The sequence below is a fragment of the Seriola lalandi genome, unplaced genomic scaffold (genome assembly GCF_002814215.2).
Source record: "Seriola lalandi dorsalis isolate HSWRI2012SDOR001 ecotype SW California unplaced genomic scaffold, Sedor1 jcf7180002053903, whole genome shotgun sequence".
NCBI lineage: Eukaryota > Metazoa > Chordata > Actinopteri > Carangiformes > Carangidae > Seriola > Seriola lalandi.
In genome coordinates this window covers 170,055-195,450 of record NW_019524456.1, presented here as the reverse complement: position 1 = coordinate 195,450, position 25,396 = coordinate 170,055, and the positions used below count along the sequence as shown (strand labels likewise).

At 43.7% G+C, this 25,396-nt stretch overlaps 1 protein-coding gene across 1 annotated transcript in view; it reads right to left on the bottom strand.

Annotated features, from left to right (window-relative positions):
• Positions 1-796: 796 nt before the first annotated feature.
• tenm2a (teneurin transmembrane protein 2a) overlaps positions 797-25,396 on the bottom strand; it is an 85,980-nt gene continuing 61,380 nt past the window's right edge. The window contains exons 12-34 of the mRNA XM_087172925.1: positions 21,956-22,102; positions 21,482-21,692; positions 19,701-19,820; positions 18,028-18,289; positions 17,483-17,750; positions 16,057-16,200; positions 14,548-14,797; positions 14,087-14,107; positions 13,704-13,933; positions 12,111-12,265; positions 11,712-11,813; positions 11,218-11,391; positions 10,274-10,911; positions 9,797-9,972; positions 6,864-7,099; positions 6,470-6,766; positions 5,667-6,224; positions 5,269-5,538; positions 4,716-5,126; positions 4,472-4,582; positions 3,924-4,191; positions 3,363-3,493; positions 797-3,229 (exon numbers count right to left, since the gene is read on the bottom strand). Coding sequence (XP_087029051.1) covers positions 2,492-3,229; positions 3,363-3,493; positions 3,924-4,191; positions 4,472-4,582; positions 4,716-5,126; positions 5,269-5,538; positions 5,667-6,224; positions 6,470-6,766; positions 6,864-7,099; positions 9,797-9,972; positions 10,274-10,911; positions 11,218-11,391; positions 11,712-11,813; positions 12,111-12,265; positions 13,704-13,933; positions 14,087-14,107; positions 14,548-14,797; positions 16,057-16,200; positions 17,483-17,750; positions 18,028-18,289; positions 19,701-19,820; positions 21,482-21,692; positions 21,956-22,102 — 5,918 coding nt within the window. The 3' untranslated portion in view covers positions 797-2,491. The remainder of the gene's footprint in view (positions 3,230-3,362; positions 3,494-3,923; positions 4,192-4,471; positions 4,583-4,715; positions 5,127-5,268; positions 5,539-5,666; positions 6,225-6,469; positions 6,767-6,863; positions 7,100-9,796; positions 9,973-10,273; positions 10,912-11,217; positions 11,392-11,711; positions 11,814-12,110; positions 12,266-13,703; positions 13,934-14,086; positions 14,108-14,547; positions 14,798-16,056; positions 16,201-17,482; positions 17,751-18,027; positions 18,290-19,700; positions 19,821-21,481; positions 21,693-21,955; positions 22,103-25,396) is intronic.

Sequence of the window (25,396 nt, the reverse complement as noted above, 5' to 3'; positions counted from 1 at the left end):
GAACAGTGAACAGTGTTAGCAAACTGTTGCAAGTCACAAATCATGGAGAAATATTAGCGTTCATTTAGAGTCGAGTCATATCCGGGGCCACTTGATGAATGTAGGTACAATATTCACCTGCTTTTTTTCTTTGTTTTTTTTTTGCTGTTTTTCATCTCATTAGGAACACAGTGAAAACAACCTCACATAAATAATATTATCAATGTGCTTTTTCCCGCCATGACATGCCAAAATGTCTGCTGTGAAAAAGGTCTACTCCCTACCTACAAGCGACTGCTTTCACATTATTCATAGTCATTTAATCCATTGAAATGTTAGTTAAAGACCCTTAAATCTCTTTCACCAGTGCTGACAGGGCATGAAGCATCACATCCAATAGAAGAGAGTTAACAGGGGTGGTTTTAATGGCCACTCAAAAGCACATTGGAATCAATCAACAGTCAGTGTCAAAATTATTGCCCCCCCATGTACTGTATGTGTTTATTACTGCGAGTGTGAAAAACATTGGTAGTGAGTTGTTGTTTACTGACATGCATTGGTGTCATTTATGTATTAATTTTTCAAACAAAAATATCTGAAGGAAAAATATACTGTATCAGTGAGACTGATGCATGAGCAACAAAGAGAAAGAGTTTTAATCAATGGAGCCGTAGCAACAATACTCCAGACACTGCTTTGAAATGCAACTAATGTAAATGTGTGTCAGTCAAGTCTGGTGGAATTTGTTACTGCAACAGGAACATCAATAGTCTTCAAACACAAAAATGAGATGAAAGTGAAGTACACAGTGCTCAGATGAAGTAAACAATTATGTTTTATTGATAAGGTTCTCAGAAGAGTCTCGTTTCAGTGAATGTATAAGAATCATCCTTTGATAATACTGATTTGGTACATTATGACATCCAGCACGAGTCTCTTCACAGTGAGAGGGATCCATTACTGCTACTGCTGTTGGGATCTAGGACAGAAACATCTCTGCTTCCAAACAAAAAAACAGTCAAAAACAACAAACTGGGGACTGATATTGTAGATATGGAATATTAGAGTGCCACAAAACTCTAGAGTATTAAGACCAGCTAAAGATTTTGCACATTACAAGCCACTTCCTCTTAGAAATATAAAACTTGATATTCTGAACAATATTCTACTGTGCTGCATAAAGGTAGGTCTATACACTGTACATCGAAATATATTTCGAAAAAACAGATTTCACAGTTTTAAAGACTTTATTTAAAGTATAAACCGTTTTTTTTTTTTTTTTTTTTAAAACACTTTATTACATAAATTATTCTTTTTGAGAGTGACTATTATTTGCCCTGGCAGCAAACTGAAATTAATACAAAAACAAAATGAACATTTCATACATATTTTACAAAAGAAAATAAACTCATCCATTAATGTTCATTTCGAATAGAACTGGTGACTCATTCATGATTGTCATATAGTACTAAGAATAAATAAATAAAAAAGAATAAAATAAAATAAATACTAACTTAGCATGTTTTCCGGACTCTGTGAGTGGTGTGTTCGATCGTTCTGTACAGAAGTGCCTTGGTGAAAGTCTCACAATTCTACCGCGACTGAAACGTACAAAACTACGGCATCTACAGTATACGCAACATCCTGAAATTTAGTGTAGTCAGACACATATGTAGCAATATGATTCTTCTCCCCATTTCAAAATAAACAATGCTGTGTGATACCACTGTCCACAAATATAGCCATCACTTTTTTTGACTTTGTTTTTTTAAAAAGTTTATTTTCTAGTCCGTTAACAGCTTGGATTTATTCGAGGATGCCGTTAGCTCGTGTGTTGCTTGGTTGGATGTGCGCTGCCTTGGCAGCAGAGGACTGGTCCGTGGTGGACGATGGGAGGCCTGAGACAGGGAGACGACTCATAATATTGGACGATCTTTTAACCTTGCCTTGTCTGTCACTGTTTTATGATGTCCTCTGTTGATGTGTAGTTGTAATGGCTGCTCTCTGGAGTGGCTTTGCCTCCACTTTGGTCCCTTTGCCTTCAGTGTCTATTAGAGACAGACAAGCCTTCACTGCAGATACCAGCACATCACAACTCCACCGTGTGTTCAGTAGCTGTCATGGCCGCTCTCAGTGTGACCCAAAAAATATGGGCGAAAATATCACTATCTTTTTTAAAAAGGGGAATCTTCTTATTCATTAAGCAACAGTTCTCAAAGTTCTTCAGTGCTTTTTCAGTTGTTCAAAGTTTTTTCAAAAAAAGAACCGTTTGACTAAACTTTAAATTTTTTGCCTGTGGCAGTAAAATGAACAATAATATGTTTTCTGTTAAGTCATTCTTTTCAAAAGTCCCTGCAGCTTTCCGTGAGTAACCCCATTTGTTGGTTAATTCTCCATGGGTTTTGAGAGGAGTAGGGTCGAGGAGGCTGGGTAGGAAAAAGGAGCAGGATTTAGAGAAGTGAAAGTGGGAAAGAGGGAAGAGTCTGCCCTTCAAGCAAGTTCAGGTGGGCTGTTACCTCTTGCCCATCTCGTTCTGTCTGAGGAACTGGATGTTGTTGCTGCTGTCAGCCAGTTCTGGATACTGCTCCACAGGCAACACATAATAACCATCGTAGCCCTGTACTCTACCTGTCGTTAGGAGCTGCTGTCTCTCCCCCTCCGTCCAGAGGCGACTGCCTCCCTTCCCATCTCTGGCCCTCTGCTGTTCCTTGGCCCAGGCCCCGGCCAAGGCTCTCTGCCTGGCCAGCTCCAACAGTCTTACCTTCTCTTCATCCACCACGTCCACGGCCAGCCCGTACCGAACACTCAGTACTAATGACGGAACTGCAAACTCTACAGTCACTCCTCTTCTTGACCGGCCGCTCACTGTAACATTGATACCACTCTCCAGTGACTTACGCCCATTTGTGAGCCCCAGGGTCAACAGGTCACTGTCTGCAGAGCCAACTTTCACAAAGTAGTGACAGTCCTTCCCGTCCTGGGTGTAATGGGTGCCTTCAAGGTACTGGGCGCCGTTGAGCACCAGAGCCACTTTGCGGCTGTCATCACTGGCCAAAGCTGACACGCCAGCCACCACTCGGCCCTCTTTCAATGCCAGCATTACTCCTCGACCTATTATTGGGGTGCTGGTGCCGAACCAGTGACCTGGCTTGTCCTTTCGCCTGCGACGCTCCTTGTTGAGGAGACGACCCTCCAGGGCCATGAAAGCCTGGTTGTGACGCTCTGCTGCCTGTTGCACCCCAGTGATCAGCTACATGGAGAAGTTGGACAAAGTATTAACATAAAAATTCATAACAGAGGCTAAATCACTATAAAATAAATCACTGTAATAGGGTTACTACTTATTTTTATTAATTTTTTTTCTTTTGCACAGTGGGTCATACCTGTCCGTTCTCGCAGTGCTGGGTGGCCTGCAGCTCGTACGGTGGCTCCACAAAGTAGAGCGAGTGTCGGGGGAACCCTGGGATTATATTACTGAGCTGGAAGCCAAACATCACCAGCCAGCTCTTCACATCTACAGCAGCAGACAGGAGAGAAATGACTTTGCTGAATGACAAAGTTAAACCAATGGCAAATGAATCATTTTTCATCATATACAGTAAAAGAAAAAAAAAAGAAAAAGAAAGAGTGTTTGCTTGTGTGACTCAGCTGGTGCTACATAACGCTATCAGCCACTGTGCCATCTGCACTCCAGTGTTACTTGCATAAACTATCTTGTCCGTAACAACTTGCTTCTCCTGAACATCAGAGATATCAGTGACAATGTCATTACAAGCGAAGTTTGGCTTGTTCTTGAGTGAACTAAAATTATCTGTGCACCAAGGGTTTTACCTGTATTTCTGTACATTTGCTCTGTAAATATAATGTTTTAGAAAGCATAAAAATGGCTAAATCATGTAGAATATTAAACATTTTCACCATATTAGTCCATATTTCTCCGTTACCTGTGACATAGTTCTTGACATCCAGCATGTCACTGAGGGGGTTGTTGTTCTTGAACATGTAAAGATTAAATGGAGAGGGATCCTTCCCTATCTTGGGCCATATGCTGTAGTCAGGCGAGGTCCAGCGTCCAGCCAATACATCATAGTCCCGCTGGGTAAAGTGGACCAGCTTAGTCAAGGGATCGTAGAGACCGCCGTGGAAACCCACCACCAGCTGGAACTCTGGGTTAGAGTCCAGGTACACTTCTCCGTAGGCTGTGTACTGCACCTGGGTGAAACAAGCATACTCAGTTTGCTTTTAATATTTCTTGGTGCTTCCTGCGATGCAAAGGCTCACAACATGAGGTGAGTTACAGAACAGCGTCCCTGGAGCTGATCAGGATTTAGCCTTGTACAAGGACACTTTGCCAGATGCCTTCTCCATATGCGGATTTCTTGTTGTTTCTGCCAATTCTACTTGTTTATTGGTCAATAAAGGAGCAACAACATGATTTTTGTGGCTGTAATTTATTGCAAATAAAGAGATTCAAGGTTACTTTGTGTTTTACCTGTTTGATCATCTGTCCATTGCTGCTGAAGACAGCCAGTGGTGTGCCGGTGTTGTCAGAGGCTATGTAGTATTCCTCCCCACTGCTCACCTCCATGGCGAACAAATGTCCCTGATCATGAGACAGTCAGAAATTCAGTACATTCATATCGTGTTTCAGAATAAGGTCTTTGCTGATATGCTGAAATATAGGGACAGGATATTGGAGGATATGGCACATCTCACATCTGTCCACCCACGCCTACCTGTAGGTCATAGTAGAGCGACGAGATGTCTGAGCTGGAGTGGTTGAAGATGTGTGTGACCCTGGTTGGGTGGTTGAGGTCGGCGTAGAAGAACTGAAGGTGTTGTCCCAGGCTGTTCCTTGTGGACACCCTGCGGCCCAGCCCGTCGTAATGATACACGACGCTCCAGCCGCCAGGACCACGATTGTAGGCCCGCAGTAGCTGACCTTTGGAGTTATAGTCAAAGACGTCCGAACCGCGCTGGCTGAGGAAGCCATCTTCATCCACACGATACTGGACATCTCCCAGGCGCGTGATACGGTCTCTGAGATCATAGCGGAGCGGCAAGATCCGGGCGCTGTTCCCGGGATTCAGAAGATGGAGGTTACCGTTCAGGTCGTAGCTGTAGCGCCAGGTAGACCAGTCGTTCACCTGGATAAAACAATGAGACTTATAAATGGGACATAACTATTTTTTCCTCTGTAAGAACCATAACTATTCTCTGACAACAACATGACCACAGTCAGTGACAGACTGCAGTTCGTGTGTCAGGTTCTAAAGACAGAACATTCACCTTGACGCCGCTGAGCTGGCCGTCTCCGTCATAATCATAGCGGTACTGAGTGGTGTTGGCGTAGGGCCCGATTTTCAGCTCTCTCTTCACCACCCGTCCCATGCTGTCGTACTGCACCGTCATCCAGTACATAAGTGAGCGGAATATCTCGTACTGGACCTCCTTGATGCGACCGTGGGTGTCGAAATGCTTACTCAGTGTCATAACGGCCGTGGTGATGATCTGATTAATGTCGTAGTAAATGACCCCGAACTTTCCAAAGTGCTCCACCTATAGAAGGGAGGGAAAGGTTTAGTGAAAAGGTGAGTGCTCTGACAGCCAAAGGACATTTATAGACAGTTTGTTTTGTAGGTTAAAGAATGTTGTTAAAAAAAAAAAAAAGAGACAAATTTCTGCACCTTTCCAGAGATCTCGTCATATCTGTAGAGGTCAACAGGAAGTGGCGTCTCGCTGATGACTGGCTTCATGCTGGCGATGCGGAAGCTGTTGTCATGGTAGGTGTAGTCGAACCTTGCGTTGACCATTCCCTCCTCACTGAAGCGGTAGATCTGCTTGTCGATAAGCGGGCCCATTTTACGGTAGCGGATGGTGCACGAGAAGCCCCCGCTCTGCAGATTGACCATCTTAAGCACACCAGCTGTTTCATCATAACCGAAAGTGACGGCCGTGCTGTCGTACACGATCTCTGACAGCTTTGCCAGCTTGCCGTACTTGTAGAGAACACGGCGGCCGGTGCCGAGGTAATGCGTGGCCTGTGGTCTGCCGTCCTCGCAGAAGTCATGGATTATGGAGGCATTGCTCTCTGGGGGGTTGTAGGTGTTGCGGATGTAGCCGACTGACACGTGTGTGAACATGGTGTGGCGGGCCACGCTGGGCATGGTGACAGCTGTGACCCGACCTGAGGCGTCAAACTCAAAGACATACTGTCTTTGGCTCTGCAGGAGCAGCACCATGGACTGGAAAAAGAGAGGGATGCAAAATATGGATTAATATAATAGCATTATCAATGGGTGACTTGCCTCCTGTGAAATAGCACCAGGAGTCATTTTCTCTCAGATGACAAATTTGAATCTTCATAACCGTGAAAATGATGTATTATGTCACTCAATTCTGCAATCCAAATGACTTCTCTTTCCTGCTATGGCCTTGCTTTGGTAAGTTTCTACTCTGAAATGACAATGTCAAAGATAAATGTACTTACTTTGTCAAGGTAGCTGTAGCTCCACACCTTCCCGTCCACAAAAGAACGAGACAGGATGCGTCCCTGGGGGTCAAACTCGGTCCTCTCACTCATGCTCCCCCTCTGCAGCCCAACAAGCTGTCCGGTGGTCGAATAGGACACATTGACCACTGCCAGACTGCTGCTGGGCAACCACATCGCTGGGCGGCCCTGAGCGTCGTACATGATGCGCAGTGTGAACTTGCGGTGGTCATCGTAAATCTTCTCAGTGCGTGTGTTGCGGTCAAAGTCAATGGAGAGGAGGTTGCGCCCGTGAGCCTGAAGAAAAAAGGAAAATATTTCTGAGTTACATTTTAATGCAAATATTGAAGATGTGGTAAATATTTGGATGTAAACAAGGTTAAAAACAACTCACCCTTAGCTTCCTGCCAAAAACGGTGACCTTGCCCTTGGTTTGCTCCTTGCGCAGACGCCACTCAATGGAGTTGAGGCCGTTGTCCGTGGGCAGGGTGATGTTCCTCCGACCAATCGTTGGGCTAACAGAACCTGCCAGGATGTGCGGCTCTGTGTGAAAGCTGATGCCCATCCCATTGGCGTACATCACTCTCAGGGTCCCGTTGTTGCACAACTGATAGCTGTTCCTCACCTGGTCTGTAGTTGGAGAAAAATAAACGTATCGTAAGATAGGCAAGGCAATAAGTCAAAGAGGCACAGGAAACTTCAAGTCTCTGTGTTCATATACTGCCAACTTCAGAAGGAATGTCAGACCCAAACCCAGCAAATCTATAACCAGAAGCATTTGACTGGGTTCAGACATAGTCAACAAAACAGACTGCCTCAGTGCTCCCTCAATTTAGGGGAAAAAATTTGTACCATAAAAAAGTACCAGACTAGACTAGAAAGGAAATTTCCTTGCTGAGTTAATGACCTGGACGTATCCATGTGATGGAAACCATAATAAAAACTGTGTGGGGGTGTGTGTTTGACAAGTAGGAAATGGCCATTGGGTACAGGCACATGGTTATGGGATGAGGTGGGATACGTCATGTATATTTTTTTCAGTAAAATTGTCCCTTTTATGAGAAAAAAAAGACATTTAAGGGGATTTGAAAAGAAACAATAATAGCTGGTCAAAACCTTGGGATCCAGAAGAAAGGCTCGGAGCGTTAGATTCCTGTCCTATCAACAGACACAGGATACACAGGACCACCCTTACCTGTAAAATTGGATAGTGCCATCCCCATAAACTGTATTAAAAATATCAATTTTTTAATTGTCTTTCTCATTGATATCACATTATTTTGTGGCCTAATTAAGTTCAGTCAAAACCTCTTAGAACTGTGGCTCTTTTTCTTAGCGTTGCATGATTTGTTCAACCTCACAGTATTTTTCATTGAGTTCAGGGAAAAATTGCATAAGCCTTCGACTCTTGGGCTTCAGCTCCTAATCCTGTGAGACAAAACAACCTGCAGCTAAAGACAGCGCTGGAGTAAGGGCACTGTTGACAGACCCAGATTTTTACTCTAGCCTTTATCACACAGAATCCCACTTTAAACCCAACCAGCCAATCAGAGACAACAAGTCTGATAGAACAGCCGCCTCTGGCAACATGCCCACCAGCATGTGATAGACCTCCAGTGTTGTAGGAGAGCAGTTGATGATACAAGGAAAACTAAATTGAATGTGTACATGTGTGAAGGTGCAGTACACCCTTTTACCCATACACATACGTTTACTAGAAAATGGGAAATTCCAGTTGTAAGCCTAGAGGCTCATGACAGTAAGAACCAGATCATGTCCATAAAATATTTATGGAACTGATTCCTGTTCCTACAAACTCAAAAAATCTCCTGAATAAAAATTGTCTGGCTAAACTGATCATTCTACAATCTCTCCATTGCTACAATTTAATGACTCACTCTCAAACACAAGAATGGAAACAGATAAGCCCATGTCTAATGCTGAGGCTACATTTTTCCTCTGATGTCTGAAAACAGGCGTCTTGATCACACTGAAATGATTGAAAGTGAGATAAAGTTGTTTTCAGCGCAGAGATATCTGGCAGATGCAGAGGGGGTGAGCTTTTTTTATTGTTTATTTTTATTTCATGTACAAAAGGTGAGGGGATCAGATGGTGTCTCCCTTTGAAGCCCCTGCCATCAATGACAGTAATCCATAAGGCCAATTTGTAATAAAGCTCGAGGCACATTTTAACAATGCCTCAAACAGACAAGTGAAGCTTTTTCCATTGACTTGGCAGCAACAGCCTTTAGATAAATCTTCTCTGCTCTCTCTGTCTGAACAACCTTGTAATAAAACAGAAGCGAGGGAGAGCGAGAACAAGAGAGAGAGAGAGAGAGAGAGACAGAGAGAGAGAAATGAGAGCTTGAGGGCCAACGGAGAATGCACTGTGCAGGAGTTAATGAAGAGAGCGAGAAAGAGTGGAAAGAGAAGGAGATGGTTAAGTGAGTATGTCAGCAGAGAGCCGTGCTGAAGCCCACACAGTGCGGCGGAAACCTTAAATGACTTACAGCTCCATGAACAACTCTCCCCTTCTCCTTCTGCAACCCAGGTGGATCACTGAATACATCTACAACTTATTCTCTCTGAGGCCTTCAGACTTTAGTAGCCCACAGTCTGCTTTCATACTTCTGTCACCGCCACTTGTGCTGGTCAAGAGAAAGGAGACAATTATACTCCTCCTTCTTCTTCTCCCTCTCTAAGCAGACCAAATAAGCTCAGGGATCATGGGAACTGGTTGAGAGCTGTATTTGTATGTCAGCGTGTGTGTGTGTGTATGTGTGTGTGTGTGAGGAGAAAGCTTGAGGGATGAGGAGGATTCACTCTACATGAGTTAATGAATTTTGCTGTGATGATATTCAAAAGCAGGATGATCCCAGCTGGGATTAACAACTATATATTGGTAATTTTATTCCATGAGAGGGAGTGAGAGAGGGCTGGTTGTGGGTAGGGATGGAAAATAATCTCCTGGAGCATGCACATAACTGAGTGAAAATTACAAGACTTTCAATTAGAGTCGGCAGGCCGGGGCATATTCAGCATCACAGAGGGCGGCTGTGCTTTTGAATACTAAGATAAAGTGGTGTATCTCATCAAGGCTTGGATGCCACATAAAAAGACCTGTTTTAACTTATTTTCAGGATTACATGAACCTTTATCTACTCAAAATATAATTAATGAACGTCATTTATATCTAATTTTCATCTCTATTTCCTTATGTTTATGACTCGACCTTCGTGTCACACCTTCACTGCAGTTTAACGAGTATTTAAAAATTCATGACCGGTTCATTTTCCACTGCATGTCCTGTACGTGCTGAGTCTCTACCTTGCACCACAGTGTACGACGCCTCCACAGAGGACAGGTTGGTGATGACGGTTACATCGTCGTCTCTGCTGGAGCTCTCAATGTCGATGTTGATGGAGCGCTCGATCTCGCGGTGGAGACTTGTTACCATGCCCGTGGGGTATGTCACGTTGGTCAGGCGACCCTCGCTGTCGTACCTGGGAGATGGGAGATTGCAGGGAGGGTTACTGGCAAGGGAAGGACGTGTTCGTACTTGCACTGCATATACTCTGAAACGTCACTGCCAGAGAGGGACAGAACGGGTCCTCTTGTAGGAATTGGCTGTAATTATAAAAGCTAACACTGGGGGGCAGAAGTACACTGCGCTAGGTGCTCTAATAATTGGGAATGCAATACAAGATGAATCCTGCAAAACTTCATTTTGAATTTCAGATAGAGAGAAAAATGGTGGAAACATACCGACACATGTTCAGACATGTTCCTCTATCACACACTTACTGGTAAAATGTGGTCCATCCAGTCTCATCAGCTTTGGTGGCCAGGAGGCCCGTGTTGCCACTGTAGCCCATCAGAGCCACCTCCTGGCCCAGGGCCGACACACTACGCAGCCCCCCTGTGGGATCCAGTCCCAGAGTCACTACTTGATTCTCGGGCAGCAGCACCAGTCTGAGCAGGCCGGCTCCTCCTCCCTGGCCCAAACCATCCCTCCTCACTTTAACCGTATTGTTGCAGTTGTCCACCAGCATGGACAGCTCTCCATCAGGACCATATGTGAAGTTGTAAAGTGGCTCCCCAGTCACGAGGCTAATTGTCTGGATATGAAGCCCCTCCCCATTGAAGACATAAAGCTCCTGTTCCCTTGGCGACGCGACCTCATACTGCGCAGACCCTCCATAGCCCACGCTCGATACGGCAGGGCCAGGCCGATTGGCTCGCACCGCTCTGATTCGTATGTTGTTGAGGTCTGCAATGAAGAGCGTCCCATCAGGGGATACAGCCAAGGAGGTGGGGGAGTTCAAGCCAGCGTCAGGGGCGTAGCCATCGTCGCCATAGAAGCAGTTGCAGTTGACGTCATTTTTGCAGTCGCAGTCGGAGGCAGCACCAGCCAGGAGAGAGATTTCTCCATTAGTGCTCACCTAAAAATATGCACGGACAGAAAAATGGAAGAGGAGAGCCGGTTATTGATGACATAGGAAAAAAAGTCACAACTCAATGAAGGAAAATGTATTACCAAAAGTAAAATTAATTTTGAGTTATCAAAAAAGAGGATTAGAAAACTTTAAAAGTGTCTGGGGATATGAAAAAAAAAAGAAAAAGAAAAACACCCACACAGCCCCACCAGCTGTGCAGTCCATTTTAGTAGCTGGGAAAATAACTTCAGTCGAATAAATTCATTCTAAAACAACCAGACGGCCAAAGACCTGTTCTTCTCCATCCTGTACCTGTCTGACACGGTTGATCTTTTTCTCATCCGTCTCAGCGATGTAGAGGATGCCGGTGTGGGACAGGGCGATGGCTGTGGCGCTCTCCAGGGCAGCGTGGATAGCCAGCTTACTGAGGCTGTAGTCAATGCCTGGCACTTGACAATGCATGGGCCGTCCTGCAATGATGCTCACCTGTAGGTGACAATGGAAAATGTTACATCTACAATCAAACAACTGTAACAATGCCACAAAAATACAGGGATGTTAGCAGCAGTTTGCTATTGAAAGAGTGCAGATGAAACTTTCCATAATGAAGTAAGATTTCAGAAAGTAGAATATTCTTAACGTTAATTAATCAGTAATGTTGTCACCGCTGTAAAACTTTGGAAACTATGTTAGAATTGGAACTTGTACTTCTAAATTGGCCAGAGAAAGCCTAATTGGGACTAAATCCTGTCAAAGCCCCATAGTGAGTGTCCACCCTAAGGGGTTTGCAATCTCGTGGTACAGACCTGGTGGTTCTCAGTGATGCGTAGGATGACATTGTTTTCCAGGACATAGAGAGAGTTGTCCATGGGGTTCACTGCTAAGTCCGTGGGCCACTCAAGACGCACCTGGTGGGCAGGAACAGAAGTCATACATGAGACAATGTCTACGCAGAGGGAGGCATTTTTGAAAGGACGCCAAGGTCTCTTCTTCAACGTTTTAAGTGACTGCGGTCCTCATTCTCTTTTGATTCATTCATTTATCGATGGACTCTTTAATCCCCCCCTAAATCAGTCCCTCCCTGACCTCCTGGCTGGCTCGTCTCCACGCAACCGTCATAGCTCAGCACTCACAGGGCCGTTAGATCATCATCTATTGTGCTATCACCTCTCGTCGCTTCTGTACTTCCTCCCTAACCGTCATACCTGGCTGACGTCCATGCTGGTGTCACAGCTCAGTGGCCGTATGGCGGTCAGATCATTGGCCCCGAGCAGAGTGGAGATGATGCCGTTCTGGTCCACTTTACGGATCATGGTGGCATCCACAAAGTACATCAGTCCATTTTTATCCACAGCGATACCTGTCAAAAGCGGAGATGAACACCGTGAGTGACGACTCATAACTCAAACACTGCAGGCAACCGATAGACATTTTAAGTCAATTAAACTTCACTCTCTCCACCAGCTGAAAACAGATAGCAGCCCTGACAGCTGAACTGCTCAGTGTTTCATTGAATGAGAGGGAACAAAGTAATGGAACGAGCACTGAAGTGTTAGAGAAGTGTTAGTTTTGGGGTGAGTCATCGGGATGCGGAGCTGAGCTCATGCTCCTCCCACAGGGCAATTGTAGACTGCAAGCAGAGTCTTTAAAAAGCCATGTGATCTGTTGCACTCTACTTGCTTCCTTCATTCCCTCTCACTTTCTTTTTCCTTGTCATCCACACCTTTCCACTTTTCATTTGTTTTTTTTGGTTGTTTTTTTTACCTTTCCCTTTCCTATTGTTTACCAGTGGTGCAGTGTCAGCCTTGTTGGTCTAACAGGCAGCAGGCATTCAGACAGGTGTGTTTGTTCAAGGAAACTGTGCCCCAAAATAACTTCTAGACACACTGAGATACACAACAACAGATGGAGGATACAGCAAAGGGCGCCGAGTAAATGAGAGAGAGGGAGAGGGGAGAGGGAGGGGCAGCGAGAGAGAGAAAGAGAGTGAGAGAGAGGGCAAGCTGATGTGCGCTGGCTGACTTTGCCTGTGACAGGTAAGAAGGAATCAGTGGCTCATTGTCTTCACCTATCTCTCCCATCTTCTCTCGCCACAACCACACACACACACACACACACACACACACACACACACACACACACTGTATATATACTAACCTCTGTGGTCCCACATGTACACACACTTGTGTCACTGACAGGAAATGTGACAGTGTGACATCCTTGACAGTTTGGTGTCACAATGTTCCACAATCAAATGAGCCACAAAAATAATTCCATTAACAAGTTTAACATTAACCCGGTTTATAACCTCCTTCTGTCTCCGTCCTGCTTTAGTTGAGTCATAAGATTGGGTGCAGTAAGAAATAAAAAAAACAATATTATGATCACGTTTAATTTAAGAGGCCTTCATCTTATATATCTTGTGTATTGAACGAGAGATCTTGAACAAAGTGCTTCTGCCTGAGAAACAGCTTTCAAAAAGAGAAAATCACCAGGGCCAGTTTCATTCATCATTTGAACATAAAAAGCTAAAGAATGAAATAGAATAATACATAGGTTATTGGACCCACTGGCATTATTGAACTTTATTTCTAACAACCCAAGGCTACATTTTCAAATGTCTTATTTTATAAGGATGAAAAAATTATAATAAAAAACAGCAAACCCTCCCATTTTATTAAAGAAAACTAGAAAATGTTTTCTTTAACAGAATTTCTGCTTGATAACTGGCTAAAAGGATAATTGGGTTATCAAAATCATTGGTGATTCATTTTGTGGACCTTTTGCTGGTGGCTCACCTTTGGGACTCATAAGCGTAGCTTCAGTGGCTTTGCCGCCATCGCCGCAGCGTTCATCGAAGGGCAGGCATTGCTCCCCTGTTCCAGCCACCACTTCTGCGTTGTCTGAGAGAAGCCGGCCTCCAGTTAGTGACCGAACACGATAAATTCGTCGTGAGTTGGTGTCTGAGATGAACAATGCCCCTGATACTGGATCCACAGCCAGGAAGTATTTATGGGTTGGGTTATTACTAAGGTGCCAAAAAAAAGAAAAAAATTGTCATTAATATGCCACTGAATAGCTTGTTTTAATATTTTCAGGGAAGATGTTTTTTTAAGGACTTTTGCTATTGTTTCTGGAATGTGTACTCGAAACTTTTAATTTATCGTTATAAGGATCTTACCTGTGTCTGAAATCTTTGTTCCTTCAAGGGAGAAAGTGAGATAAAAGCACAACAAAACAAATGTTAATTTACACAGTCTGTAGAGAGCAGCCTGCAGAGAGCAACACAAAGCTGGCTGTGGTGTGAACAGCAAAATTTAAACATGGGTAAAAACACCCCGGAGAAATGGTATCTAGTACGGTGTATAATTCTGCTTCAAACTTGTCATCCCCTGTGTCTCACCTTATTCTTTCTATTTCAAGAGAGGATACAATCCTACATGTTCTATGTACTGAAAACATGCAGTCTTCTCCTCCTCCTCCTCTCCTGCCATCTTACTTTAATCCAACCCGCCCTTCTTCTCTCTATCAGTATTTTTCTTGCAACATCAAAAAAAAAAAATCCCAATCTGCTTTCTCAGTCATTATTCTTTTACTTTCTTTTCCTGCGTTTTCCCTTCTATAACTAACTTGGTGTTTTACCTTAGTTCCAGGATGCCAGTTGTGTTCATAGATGGGTAGACCCTGCGTACAAAGTTGAGGTCCCCAACATAGAGGCTTCCATCTATGCCCATCGCCAGGGCAACCGGCGCCAGCAGCTTGTTGCCGTCTGCAAGGCCGTTACAGCTGGGGCAGGAGATGCTGCGCCTCCGGCCATTTCCCATGATGCTCGTGATTACAGGGGGCTGCTCTGTCACAAAGATGTTTTCCCCGCTGCCCTTGTGGAGGATGCCTGAACAGGAGAGAGGATGGAGAGAAACATAGATCAGGGATCATTATTTCAGTTAGAGGATTTTAATAAGATTCTGAATTAGTAATAGAAGCTAGTATTTTTACTATTTATACTATTTTTTAGCCATATTAGTGGCATCCACTACTTTGACTTGGTCAAATCTGAAATATTTCAACAACCACTGGATCCGTTGCCATGAAATTCATCCCCACAGGATGAATTCTAATAAGTGTGGCATCAAAAGGTCGAAGTTTTATTTCATCCAATAATAGACCAATGACATTCCCATCATCCTCTGCACTTTAAGTTCAACGACAAAATGTGAGCTTACTATCTTGATGAGCATGGTACATTGACACAAAGTTATACCTACTACACATCAGCGTATCATCGTCAGTGTGATTGATGTTAGCATTTAGCTGCTAGCATGGCTGTAGACTCTTAACATATATTCTATTATTACTGACGTGTTATTTTGCGTGTTCCTTTCATCAGTGCAGTTTTTTTAATATATATTATTTTAATAAACAATTTTGTCATAAAATTAGTCATTTTATTGGCCAAGGAACGATGGTGTAGCATTGCATCATTCTCAGGAAAAACATTACTGTACATCAGGTGATGAGGACAAGGGAGGTATGGCTGCATTCCCCCACTTCAAAAAATACCTCTATACACCACTGGTTCTTCAGTTCTGTCCTTTCCATTAGTCCACTGATTGTCACAGCAGGTGAACATCAGTGTATCAGCCCATTTATTTGTCCATGCTTTTTAGCATTACTGCACAAAGTGTAGATAATGGTATAGTAGATGATGAAACACTCGCCCACCGCCACAGAGATCCTGAATCAGTTTTTGGAAAAGGTGCTGCTGCACCCATCCCCCACCCCACTCCCCGACCCGCAGGCTCTGTTTTAGTAGCTTTCTGTTGATTGGTCGGTGTGTACATGCTCACTCAGTGGGGCTGGCGTGAGTGGATGAGAGAGTCAAACTAGGTGAGAGAACACAAGCTCTTCCTGCGAAAATCCCCACTGACAGGCAAAAAGAGGTGCCTGGCAAACCAATGTGAACCACAGGAAGCTCAGTGTGTTCTACACCCTCCCCAAGACAATAGCAAGTTTAGTGAGATATACACTGTACTGTAAACCTGCTACACATGGGAATTGTCTAAATATAAAGTAGAAGAAAAAAAAAATAAGGGAAAACTGGAACAGTCTCTGCTCATTTTTATGCCAATATCAGGGAGCACGTATACATACCACTGCGTGTGTTGAGTATATGGTGCTTGTTGAGTGACCAGCCGCCCAGGTTGGTGGGATCAAGTTCATAGCCTTGCAGAATGGCTGTCCTCTTCTCCCAGAGGATGAGACTGGCGCAGGACTCATACTCATAGCCCACTGACACTATACATAGGTGAGGGTAGGAGGAACAGAGGAATAGAGACAAAAAGAGATGGAAAACAGGAAGAAGTGATGAAAAAAAAGACCATGAAATACAAAAACATGAAAGGAACAACACAGGAAGAGAGGCTATGAAAAACTTCATCAGAGCATAACCTCCCAAGTTCATTTAAATTGTGAAACGTGCGATACACAGAGAAACTAGTTAGCACCTGTACCAAACCTTGCACTCACACCTAACTAACACTCTCACATGCTGCTAAATCAATTAAAAACCTTGTTAATTGGACAGATTGCCTGATGGGCCTTTAAATCTACAGGCCATGCCGGTTACCACGGTGAAAACTCTGCTGGTGGAAACATTATGTCCCAATCATGCACATGTGCCGACAGAGACTCAGTAGATTTGTATAAATGTACAAGCAGGGAAAATGAGTTGTCATGAGGAGGACACTGTACGTCAAGACTATTTTTGAGATTGTTTGGATACATGTATTTGTATATATGTACATACTGTATGTGCGCCTGCATTTGCGTGCTGTTGTGTTCGTACTTGTCAAAAGGAAAAGTGTGTTAACACGTCAACTCCCACTTGAGTCACAGTGAGAATGCGATAGCCAGCACCTTTTCAGCTTCACTGCAAACAATAATGTAGTGTACCTGCATCTGTATCCACAGTTAGCAAAACATAACCCAAACACAAACCACGTATGTGCTTTGTTTTTCTTTGAGAAATGTAAAATTACAGTTACTCCGGGGAACTTTGAGTGAATGTGATTTCACAAACCATATGCCCCTCATGATTTTTAGTCCACTCGGAAGTCCCAGATGTCCACTGCATCTGTGGCCTGACAGCAGTGTTTGGCTGACAGCATCTGTGAGCGACTGTGACAGCAGAATGTAATAGCACCGAGGCTCCCCTGGACTCCTGCTTGCTGCTCCAGTGGCTAACTGCTAACTCACACTGATGGCTAATAACCCTTCACCACAGTTACGGCTGGCTGACTGAACCACACGCGGCCTCAATGAAAAATAGACATCTGGAGAAAAAAAAAAGAAAAAAAAAAAAAAAAAAAGCACTTAAATGTGGCTATACTGCGTAGTGGATGGAGGCTGGGTTTCTGGTGTATTATCTCTCCTTCAAGCTTCCTAATTAGCACTCTCTCCCTCTGTCAGAGCCAGTGCTGCCTTACTGGTGAAGTTTCTAATCTATTCAGTGACTGCATGGCTGAAAAAGAAACTCCTCTCCAACACAGCTTCTCCTCCATCCATCCCTCCTACTCACCAACAGCTTCAGAAAGCCCGTAGACCCTCTGCCCATATGCATCGGTCTTGTCCCAGATGTAGGTATAGGCCAAATTGGGTGAGGCGTGGAACCACTTCTGGAAAAGGTGGCCCTCCACTGCTACCATCAGGTGAACCTTCAGCAGGCCCATAGACACCACGGCCGGAGTCATGGTCACCTTGAGCAGGGAGCGGTAACCCTGTGTCCTGGAGCTTAGGTAGCACAGCTTTAGGCTGGTGCCAGGTACCTCGATCTGCTCATGCAGCACCTGGAAGACAAAGAGAGGGGATGACAGGAGAGAGGGATTAGGGGGGATTAGAGACTGAGGGAGTAATGGGGGTCACGCTTCCACTGACGGCTGAAGGACAAAAAAGGGAGAAAAAACAATGGAAGCAATAAAGAAATAGAGAAAGAGGGAACAAATGGGGGAAAAGCTATGGAAGCGAAAGCAGAAAGAGAGCTACAAGAGACAGGCATACAGGAGAGTGAGAGCGAGGGAACCAGAAGGAAGATTAACCGGCTGCCAGAGGTCAGTGGTACTGCACCTGTGTCTCCGGTATGATGGGTTTCTCCCCTGGCTTGGAGCTGAAGAAGGAGGAGAGAGGGGATGCAATCACAAGAGGGTCAGGCCTGATGAAGCCGCTCAGGTCACAGCCCGGGATCGTGTTCTCTTCTGTCTTAAGCACCAGAGTGTCCATAGCATAAAACTGGCTCCAGGGCAGCCACACGGTGCGCTCCTGGCTCAGGAAGGGGGCACGCTCGAACCGCAGAGTCAGTGATGCACCACCGTTAGCTATCAGGTCAAACCTGGAGACGTTTGCGAGAAGAGGATGGGAATAAGGTACAGGTGGGGAGTGCTGTGGTGGATGGACTTTTACTTGGACTCATACTGTGTCAGTTTTTGCCTTCGTCTAATTTAATATTTACTCCACTGCTTTAGAAATAATTCAACACCAAAAAACACCTGGAATAAATATTTCAACATTATGGCACAGCAAACTTTTAAAACACACTTGTCTAGACAGTCACTCTAGACAACAGTTATAGGTCTGAAACATGAACATCAGTGTTAGAGCACTGGATTTCAGTACAGTAGGTCTTCTCCTTTAACCCCTTTGTCACCAAGTTATGGTTAACAGCTGCGAGAAAATGATTAGAATATATACACATTCACATTTCTTATGACAAAATTGTAAGTCCTGTGGCCGAGAGCCTCTAACAACTGAAAAAGAAGAACACTCATCAAAACGAAACGAGGTCAGACAGGGACATCAGAACATGCTCACAAGTCTGTGAAACTAGTGAGTAACTGCCCCTGAAACACAAGGTCAATTAAATGTTACCAGAAGTTCAGATGTTTCAGCGTCAGCTTGGCCTGACTGGAAGAAAAGGCTGTAAAGAAACCATTGGTAAGAGGAGAGGAGTGCTTAAAGAACCTGAGACAGAAAACACAGAAACTGCACATATAATGAGCAGAGGTCAGTCTGAAGAACCAGTGGATCAGATGTTGGAGCAGCATGTTACGGATGTCAGCCAGACTTAAATTCAGTATAACTTGTAGGGAGGAGAGTCAAATTAAAGCAGCCTAAAACTCCACGCAAACTGGAAGTCCTGAAGAGGAAATAGAAAAACATATCAGGTGGGTTAACCAAAATAGGGCTATTAATGCAAAGGACTGCAGTGCTTGAAAAACCAATTTCAAGGTTGTTTTTGTTTTAAAAGTTTCTCTGATGGCCATTATTTTTAGATTCATACATTTATACTGAGTAAAACTTCTGCTGTCGCACTTATTAAACATAAAACATTATCATTATCACTTAAGAAAACAAACCTTATTATCTACTGTTTTCACACTTCCGTGCACATGTAAATTGTGTAAAAAATGTAAATTTGTTGTCATTTCAGTTATCACTGACGGAAATTGTAATGTTTTAATTCTCAGTTGTGTTGTTCTTGCTAAATAGATTTACTCTGCTCTTATTTGAAATCCCCTTTCTTTGTTGTATGAAATTATTTGCGGCTTCAACAGCTTAGTTTCCACTAGGGATCATTAAAGTTTCCTAATCCAGTCTAATCTAATCTAATCCAATCCAATCCAATCCAATCCAATCCAATCTAATCTAATCTAATCTAATCTAATCTAGTCTAATCATACAGCCTATGTGGTGAGGTAGTTTCAGAGTCTCAGCAAAGCATGCTGGGTAGCTGTTGTACATACATTCCATCCTGCCGTGTCAGCGTGTATCCGTAGTGGGGGTAGTTGACAAAAGACACGTTCACCCCCACCAGAGGGGTTCCGTCTGTAGTCAGCACCTGACCCCGGATAAGAGATGCCAAACTGGAAGAAGACAGAGGAGACAAGAGTGACGGAGCGATAGTCAATCTATCAGCCCAATCTTCCTAACCATCAATCATTTGGTTTGATTAATCTCTCCATCTTTCAATCATCCAATTTGCTCATTCATTTATTGCTCTGGTCTTCTACCACTCATTAATTAGAAACAATCAGCAGCCCACATCATTTAGATTAGCTCACGTCAATCATGTAAACAAACCATGACAACGTAGATGGATATGTGTGTAGGAAAATGAACTATTGTGCGTGTGTGTGTGTGTGTGTGTGTGTGTGTGCAGGAATGTGTATGTGTGTGTGTGTGCGCGTCGGGGCACCCATGTATCTTCGTCCTACAGAACAGATACACATAGAATAACATCTAAACATTTCAGAGTATCATCGCTTTGATGAGTCATTTCCTTTGAAACATCTCATCTGTAAATGTATGCAGACGAGAACCAGCACCACGGGCTGTGCTTCACAGCTCTACTAAATCTATGGGGGAATCTTGGCTTGGTCTGCCTTTGGCTCTGGGATTTGTTGAGGTTTTGGCTGACTCTGTGGACCAATCTAAAGTCTGTTTGATATTTGTGGTGCTGAATCTAAAGTTTGAATATTTTTCAAGTAACGTTTTACCCCCTAAGGGCGTCACAGTGTTAATCAGTAACATGCAATCTCACTGGCATGCACAATCTATTTCTTAATGTTACTTTCCTGGCAAATGCAAAGAAAAAACAACAAGTACTCTCTACTCTACTCAACAAGTACCCCAGGAGTCTTTGAAGAGGTTCCTGGGGGTCCCCAGCAAAAAGGGGAATCATTTATTTTCACTATAATTCCATCCACAAGTAACACAGTATCAGACTGTGTGACTATTTTGGCCATCGTTTTCAAACACCTTCTGTAATAAATAAAAACAAAAATCTTATCAGATGGGGGACCCTGAGACAAAATCTTATCAGATGGGGGTCTGTGGTCTAATTTGTGTCAGTTCATGGGTCCTTGATATGAAAAAGTTTGAGAGCCACTGTTCTAAATGATGAAAATAAGAGAAAACAATGAATGATGTCTCAAGTTCTTATCTGGAATTGCTGCATTAATCACTATTTTGTTGATATACTGTATGTCAAATATATCCAAAAGAATGCATTTTTGAGTGTTCATATATCAAAACCCTCTCTTTTCTTTTCCTGTGAAATGCTAAAATATTTTTGATGACTCAACCAGCACTCATGGATAAATACATACATTTATCTGATAAAAACTATTTGAGGTGATTAGCTAACACTTGCCATTATATAAAATAGAGCAATACCATACTTGGCTAAACTTCGGTCTAATTCATTTCTTCCTCGTCCTCTGCAGATAAAGATGCGGCAGTTGCCATTTCACTGTGTTTTTCAGGCATTGTTATCACTACGCTACATGTCTGACACCTATCAGAGAAGAGACAACACTATCATGAGCTGAAAGTTTGATGCTTATATTTTGAAAAGTTGCACTTAGAAGTGTGAAGTCTGAGGTCAGCTTTGTCATACTCTTTAAGGTTATGGTCTGATATTCTATATGCGTCTGAGTCTCCTGTTGTCTAGGATACCAGTGGTGGCATGGATATTAATAGCGTGCCATTAGATGCTTTTGTTCGTGTGTGCCTCCTGCCGTACCTGGAGTTGAACGGGTTTTCCCCAGGGATGATGTGGGTACTGTCCCGACCGACAAGCATTTTGACGCGGTCGTAGAAAGAGCGGACATGGGGCTGGGACATGGGGCTCTGCTGGATGACTTGCAGAGGATCCCGGGAGCCGCGGCATAGTGGACTGTTCTGACAGGGGCTCTGGATGCAGCAGTCTGGGTCCATGCAGTCTGTTAGTCCATCTGACAGGAGGGAGGGAAAGAGCAATGATGAGGATGGGGTGTAGGAGCAGCAAGAAATGGGAAAATAGCTGCCCCTGCTTCTTCTATTCTTGATGTAATATTTTGATAATCTTTTGCCATAAAATTTTGCCAAAATGTAGTGAGGGCTCTTCTCATGAGACCTCTATCTTATTTCTATTTCTTTTTTTTTTCAATTCATTATTTTTCCTCTATCGTCCCTGTCACCTTTACCAACAAACTTCCTCCTGCTCCCCCAAATTCACCTCCTTCGTTGTCCTTGTTGTCAGCGCAGGAGGTCTCCATGGCAACACTGCAGCCGGGGCCCCTCCAGCCTGTCTGGCATTCGCAGTGCCAGCTCTGCTGTCCCATGGTGCACTGGCCATTCCCGTTACACAAGTTAGGACAGCCGTCTGCGAGGAGAGGACAGGAGGAGAGCGGGGGAGGGAGGTGAGGAGGAAGGAAGATGGGGAGAGATGATGGGAAGGTGATTCTTGTTTGTTTTATCATCACTGATGTACACATGAGCACGCATCCGCACACGCACACGCACACTTGCTCATATGGTTTTGATAGACCAAATGAGTCTCACTCAATTTACTAAGCACACAGTAGCACACTGTAAGTATTGATTGTTCAAGAATCATGCACACCTTCCCATCTGCACGTCTGTACACCTGTGGGGTGGCTGCTAACGTGTGTGTGTGTGTGTGTATGTATATGTATGTGTGGACAGAGGCGGATAGATCACTTGATTCACTTACTTGATAGAGCCCCACCCGATCATCACTCTCTCTCTTTCTCTCTCTCTCTCTCTCTCTCTCTTGCAGTCTCTCTCTTTCTTACTCACGATTCAGGTTAGGTAATGGGATTCTGATGGCCTGAGAGTAATGCTTTCTCATGAAAGAATGAGATTACGTTCGACAGAGTGTGTGTGTGTGTGTGTGCAGTGGCAGTCTATGAACTAATAAACCTTCACTTTAGCTTATGCAAAAAGTCGTACCAGAATCTCTGGCCCTGGAGCCAAGTAAGTTCTGTAACTAGCATAGCAAGGCCACCCTCAACAACTCAAGAGTGACTTTAAGGCAAGGGAAAGCAGACATTTTAAGGCAGTCTGGATAAAGAATTTTGCAATTACAGAGGGCAGTAGCATTTTGTCAAAGTAACATATTTAAGAATATTTAAAGGAATATTTCCACATTTTGGGAAATATACTTATTTGCTATTATGTCGAGAGTTATGCGAGAAGACTGATACTACTCTCATGTCCATTCATTATGAAGCTGAAGCCAGTAGTCAGTTAGCTGAGCTTAGCTTAGCATAAAGACTGAAAACAGAGGAAAACAGATGGAAACCTTCCTCTGTCTTAACAAAATCCACCTACTAGCATCTCTTAGGCTCATTAATTAACACCTCTTAACACCTCATCTTCTGCCTTGTTTGCTTAAGCTATACAAAAACCAAACTGAGTTCCTGGAGTCTTATTGTCACCGTCAAGGCAACCAGCAGACTCTCAAGGAATTTATTGTGCATTGCCGAGAAAAAATAAAACCCTTCAAGACAACAACTTGTTGTCTTTACATTTCAGACAGAGCTGGGCTAGCTGTTCCAACGTGTTTCATATTGAATGGACAAACATATATAACAGTGGTATCGATCTTCTCATCTAACTTTCAACAAGAAAGTGAATTTCCCAAAATGCCAAGCTTCCTTTTAAGATTACTCCTATATTAAAATACCTTAACTGAATTGGGTCCAAACATGAACATCCGATAAATGACAGGAAATAAAAAACTTTTCTTTCTGAAAGCTCAGCTGTGACATTTTTGTATATTCCATTTGATAATTTACATCCACACTCAGACAATGTTGCCCATCAATGTCACTTTCAGAAAAGGCCTGTAACTCCTAGCCTGTCTTACCATTTTCCTGTATCGCTCTAAATCACACCTTTCTGGCTCTGACACAAGATTATGTGTTTGCCACATTATAATCCATCAGGAATAGGGAAAAAAGGCATGATGACACACAATGACAATGTTTTCTCCAGCAGCACAAAGAGCCCCAAACAAACTTGTCACAGTGATTTTCTCTTCAATAAATGAGGGAGCGGGATGCGACACTCTTAAGTCTACCCACGGGAGATGGAGGCAAAGGCAGGGTTGACTGATAAAACAATACGAGCATGCACGCGAAGGCACTTAGTCACAAACACACACCCAGCACGACGCACCCTGGAGATATGACCTGACATTTCCCACTCGGTAGCAGTGTGCCGACACAGGGTGAGGAAGGACAAAGTAACCCAGTAAGAGATTATGAATATGAAATGCTTTTCATTGAGTCCTGCTCAGTAGATTAATGGACATATTTTCACTCAAGTTGCATTGTAGTATTTTGCCCTGTAACAAATCGCTGCATCAATAAAGCCATGCATTATGAATACAAATAGTGCAATCTAAACCGTGGCAGCAGCTAAATTAACAGGCATTTCACCCCGATTGGCATTTTATCATATGTCTCAACCACCAGGCGATGAGGGAAAGTCAACAAAGGACTTTGAGAAAGACGCCATCTTGTTTGAGGAGTAGGGTGGTGGTGGTGGTGGGGGGGGGACAGAGAAGCTTAACTAAGTTTTTCTGCTCAACAAGAGGAATCAAATCAAAGGTTTTTATCTTTAATTATTACCATTTTCTGCATCAGGGAACTGCTCATGATGCTGTATTAACGGTCAGGCTGGAAAAGATTGTCCCCAAGTATTGAGCTCAGGGAACAAAGGCAGTTAGCAGTGATTGCCTGTTAAATGGAGTTGCCATTTAAAGCAGCCAAATACTTATGAAACACCAGGACAGGACAATCCATAGTGGCCATTGATCGGCTTGCCTGGGCAGGCCGGCACGAGGCTCCTCTCTCTTTAATGCCAGGACCCAGTCAATACCCCCTCATACTAACTAGAATAAAGTGGGATTTCAGAAACTATTAAGTCCACCCTCCCCACTAATGTAGTTGGACTCTGATGAAATCCCCTTAAAAAGGAGAAGAAATTGCCTTGGGTTATGGGTCAGCACACAGATGTGTATAAGAGACAGTGCCTGGATAGAGAAAGATACTGTGTAAGACTCCGGGGAAAGAGTGAGAAAGAGAACGTGAGAGACAGTCAGAGATAGAGAGACAGAAAGAATGAGAACAAAGTATATAAAAGAAACTAAGTCAAGACATTGTGCTGGAAAGTTCCACCATTCTCTCCATTCCCCCCTGTTTCCAGCTCTGTCTGCACTAAAGGTCATAAAGTAAAGGTCACAGCCATAAATCCAAGACCGCTGCTTATAGATGGACCAGATAACTCTGCACTTTCTCAGATCAGCTTCCGCTCATCTTCTCCTCTTCTTAAGAAGCTACCATAGAAATTACACTGCTTTACTCCACAGGTTCTTTCACCTGTCTTTCTGCTTCCCTGTGGCTCCTTCTGTTCTTCTTTATTCTCTTCCTCTCTCCGTCTCTTGCTCCCTCTTTAACCCTGCGATTTACCTTTTCTCCGGATTGGCTCTTCATAAAACAATGAGAGCTATTCCATTAAGCGTAGAGGGTGAGAGGACACTCTCAATGGTGCTCCCGGGACCTGTACTGTCAGGCAATCTGTGCTGCTCTGTGTAACCCGACAGAGGTTCAGCTGCGGGGCTATCTATTAAGCATTCTTGTTGTGCATG